General features: G+C 33.2%; 1 protein-coding gene across 1 annotated transcript; it reads left to right on the forward strand.

The window, feature by feature from the left end:
• Positions 1-989: 989 nt before the first annotated feature.
• LOC129987729 (uncharacterized) lies at positions 990-1,427 on the forward strand. The gene has a single exon (XM_056095674.1). The coding sequence runs from the start codon at positions 990-992 to the stop codon at positions 1,425-1,427; it is 438 nt and encodes a 145-aa protein (XP_055951649.1).
• The last annotated feature ends 3,657 nt before the right edge of the window (positions 1,428-5,084 follow it).

Here is a 5,084-nt window from a genome sequence, read left to right on the forward strand (position 1 = left end):
TTAAATTCACTTTGACGCACTGTCACAAACAATGTTCTTACAGGATTTAAAGTCTCCATCAAAACATTCAAGCATGTGATTTTGCCAATCATTCAATCCAAAGTAAGATTTTTATTTCCACTTTTATTTCCTAATATACACTCGTTGTAAACTGCAGTAAACTGTTTTAATTGAAATCATGTATTTTTGTCATATTAAATAACAAGGTAAAATGTTTTTTAAAAAGAAATGCATCTTATGTTAATAATTAACAACCTAAAAACTCAATCTCAACGAGTAAACTTTTCACCATCGGTGGTTATATTCTTTGTAAAAGCTTTAACTGACACAAGAATTGAGATGTTTTTTTCTGTGTAAGCTTTTAAATAAAAGAAATTTTTAATCCATAACTGTCCATCTATCTATATTAATTTAAACAGAAGCTAAAAATAATCAGAGATTCATAAATCTAAGATACACAATTCCTTCATTTAAATTATCACTTAACATTTTTTTTATTAAATTCCTTTTCAAAAGAATTTTTATGATTATGACTGCAACAATTTAATTTTACTTCACCTTTTAAGGTTTAATCAAAATTTCATGATTAAAAATAATCATATATCAGATTGAAAACTATATAAATCTTATAAAAATCTCGTGTCACAGTTTCTACGTTTGTGTTCCTACTCCTCCGAAACGGCTCGACCGATTTTTATGAAACTTTTTATGTGCATTTGGTAGGTATGAGAATAGGTCGTAAAGTATATTTCATAACGCTAGGTAATTAGGGAAAAAAATTCTGGATAGGAACACCCTATGTTTTTGACAAAACTTTTTATTTATTTATTTATTTTTGGCATCAAAAATGCCTATAACCCCTAATTATCTTCCTCCTTTACACACCCTCCCATTTTTAAATCGTGATTTTAGTATTTTTGTATGGATTATATTCAAATTATTAACCCCTCGTTGGTATTTCAAACAGAACGAAATAATTTATATGTTGTATGACAGATGGCGCTACGTCCGCATCATCGGTACCTTTGTACGAACACTACTCTATTCCGAAGTACCACACTATTTCACATGGACAAAAAAAATGGATGCCCAGCAAGCAAGGCACACCAACTGATGCGTGCCCCGGCCTATTCAAATCAAACACATTGGGCCGAGTATATACAGTCAATCCAAGGCAGATTGAGTGCTTCTATCTGCGACTGTTGTTGGTTAATGTCACCGGCCCATTGTCATTCCAAGATATACGCAAAGTGAATGGACAACAGTATCCAACATATAAAGATGCATGCCTTGCACTCGGCTTGCTCGAAGACGACAATCACTGGGACGATATGCTTGATGATACAGCATTGGACTGTATAGCAACACAAAATCGTTTACTAGTCGCTATAGTGTTGACCGTGACGAGCAGACACGTTGTGGGATAAGCACAAAGAATCAATGACTGACGATATATTGCATCGAATTCGTACACGGTGCAACGATCTAACGATTGCATTCAGCGGTGCTATCTACAATGAAGCATTGATTGCTATCGAGGATCTTTGCGCTGTCATTGCCAATTTATCACTCAGTCATTTCGGTATGAGTTCGCCAAATCGAAGTGCATCTGATTTAATGAACACCGAAATAAATCGTGAACTGCAGTACGATACTATAGAAATGGCAGAGATTGTTACTCGCAATGTCCCACTACTGACGCATGAACAAAAAAAATCATTTACGACCGCATTATGCAGCAGTTTCAGCGGGACAAGGTAGAGTCTTTTTTTTTATGTACCAGGTGGAACTGGCAAAACATTTCTCATTTCGGCTAATTCTCGCCGAAATACAATTTAATAATGGCATCGCATTGGCCGTTGCATCATCTGGCATTGCAGAAATTTTATTGGATAGAGGCAGAACAGCTCATTCAGCATTTAAGCTGCCACTGAATATTCAAAAATAACCCAGATGCAGTGTGCAGAATAAAAAAATAAATAAATAAAAAAATCGTCCATGGCCACGGTACTGAAAAAATGTAAAATTTTCATCTGGGATGAATGAACTGTGGCACACAAACATTTTCTTGAGGCGTTGAACAGAAAACTCAAAGATATAAAAAACAACAACAAACTATTTGGTGGCACTCTGTTACTGCTTTCAGGTGATTTCAGACAAACACTTCCCGTCATTCCACATTCAACATAAGCTGATGAGATCAACGCTTGCTTCAAATCATCGGCACTGTGGCGTAATGTTGAAAAAGTTCAGCTAAAAATAAACATGGGCATTCAAATGCTACAATATCCATTTGCTGACACATTCTCGGACCAATTGTTAGATATCGGCGATGGAAAAGTTGCTGTCTATAAAAATACTGGATGCATAAAATTGGCCACTCATTTCTGCACTATCGTTGATTCGCAAATTGCTCTCATTGACCGCATATTTCCCATGTACGCACACAATGCATAAATCATACGTGGCTGGCAGAAAGAGCCATCTTGGCAGCAAAAAAATGTGGAAGTCAACGATTTAAACTTCAAGATACAGCAGTCGTTGCCAGGCGACTTGGTATCATACAAATCGATCGATACAGTTTGCGATGCTAACGAAGCTGTAAATTATCCAACAGAGCTTTTGAACTCACTGGATTTGCTAGGCATGTCACCACACTTTCTACGACTGAAACTTGGATCTCCGGTTATTTTACCTCAGAATTTGAACCCACCACGGCTGTGCAATGGCACGCGATTGGTCATTAAAAAATTAATGAAAAACATTATCGAACCCACCATTTTGAATGGCAAATTCCGAGCCGAAAATGTTTTGCTGCCACGAATTTCAATGATTCTCACAGACGTGCCAATTGAATTCAAAACGCTTTCAATTTCCTGTTAGATTGGTATTCTCAATGACAATCAATAAGTCGCAAGGCCAAACGATGTCTGTTTGCGGCTTAGATTTGGGCACACAATGTTTTTCACATGGACAATTATACATTGCCTGTTCTCGCATGGGCAAACCATCGGGCTTATTTGTGTTGGCTAAAGACGGACTGACAGAAAATATCGTACACTCAATTCCTTTTCGAAATGAATATTGATTTTCTTTATTTCATTTTTATACCTTAGGATAAAAAATATATTACTTTTTTTACTTTACGTTTAACTTTTAAGAGATCAAACAATGTATATGTCTGTTACATTAATGAAATACATTGTATTGAGAAAATGAATGGTTGGTGTTTTTTTGTTTTTGTCGGGGATCATCGACTACAGCGCTCCATTCCTCTTTCTGTCATGGATCCCATTCCCACACACTTACAACACATTCGTTATTTTTTAATTAGCAATCAAAGTGTTCACTAGAAATAATTTATATGGCAGAATATCGCTTGCCAGGTCAGCTGGTATATACAGTGGCTCCCAAAATTGAGTATACACTATACTCTTTCTTCTCTAATTTTATTCTTTTTGATCTTAACATTCCTATTCATGGCTAATATTTATAAGAACGACAAAATATACATTAACAAAAGTATTAGGCTAAAAAACAAAAATGAAGAATCAATAATATTTTTAATACAGTAATTTTCATGTCAAAGTTGCAAATTCCAAAGTCACAAAATTGAGTATACATCTAGCAAAATCTGTCAACAAAAAGAGAAAAAGATAAATTAATATTGTGTTGCATATTCTTTTGCATTTAGAACAGCTTGTAAACGGTGTGGCATTGAGTTGGCAAGAGTTTGAGTTGTTTCGCCAGATATTTTCGACCATTCTTCTTGTTATACTCATTTTAAGCGTTCCTTGCCCCTAATATCATGTTTATGAACCCTTTTCCTAATTGTGCCCATAAATTTTCAATCACATTGAGATCTGGAGATTGAGGAGGAGTGTGTAATTGCATTTTACAATTATACAACAACCATAACTTAATTATTTTAGCTTATACAATTATACAACAACCATAAATTAATTATGTTTCGGGTCATTATTTTGTTGAAACAGAAAACTTGACCAAAAATCCAAATTCTGTTCACTTTATTTTAAACTAGCCGCCTTTGGCGACCAGCCGGTTCGCCAATCTTAATGTTCGTTAAAATTTTAATAATTAAATATTTTATGCAATTCCAACTTTAATAGATTCTTCAGCAAAATATTTTAAAACTTCAAATTTTGATAGTCATATAATTCACTCATAATATTATAAAGGCCTTCAGTCATAACGTGATATGTATCTCTCTCATTTTCTGTTACCCCTCGTAGAATTTATGCTTTAAATTAAAGTGTAAAGGATTAATCTGCAATTAATATAATAATATTTTTTTACTGAAACAAAGCATTTTTTTTAATAATATGATTACTGATAATAGAGTCACTGAGCGTTTAAACTTTATGGGCACTAAAGAATATCTTTCTTAATTTATGTAATATCTCAAGAATTTATCAACAAAATTTTCTCAGATTCATCATGAATGGATCGATTCATTAACAATGTTTCATTTTAAATGCATCAAACACTAAGAAAATAAAATGAATCGTTTAAAATAATCGGTCGAAAACAGGTTTAAAAAAACTACTTAAAAAACGATGTACTTAAAACTATAAGCATATATAAAAAATATATATAACTAACATAAATACAATTTAATTACAAAAGCATGCAACTAACCTAAAAATAATTTAAATCATTGTAAACAGGTTAAAAAAAACTACTTCAAAAACGATGTACTTAAAACTATAAGCATATACAAAAAATATATAACTAACATAAATACAATTTACTTACAAAAGCATACAACTAACCTAAAAGTAATTTAAATCGTCCGTTGATAATGGTTGCCATGCCAACAATCAGAACACAGTGCGCATGCGTGAATTTTCTTCGCCTTTTACGGTAACGCGAATGCGTGAATTTTTCTACGCCAGTTGGGGTAACGCAATGCAGATTAGACATTTTTAATTTCCTTTATTCTGTGTTATTTTAATTCAAAAGTACTTCAGAATGAATCTGAAACATGGATTAATTAACAATGTTTAATTTTAAATGCATAAAACATTAAGAAAATAAACAGAATCGTTTGAAATAATCCGCCG

Source organism: Argiope bruennichi, chromosome 10 (assembly GCF_947563725.1).
Source record: "Argiope bruennichi chromosome 10, qqArgBrue1.1, whole genome shotgun sequence".
NCBI classification, from domain to species: Eukaryota; Metazoa; Arthropoda; class Arachnida; order Araneae; family Araneidae; genus Argiope; species Argiope bruennichi.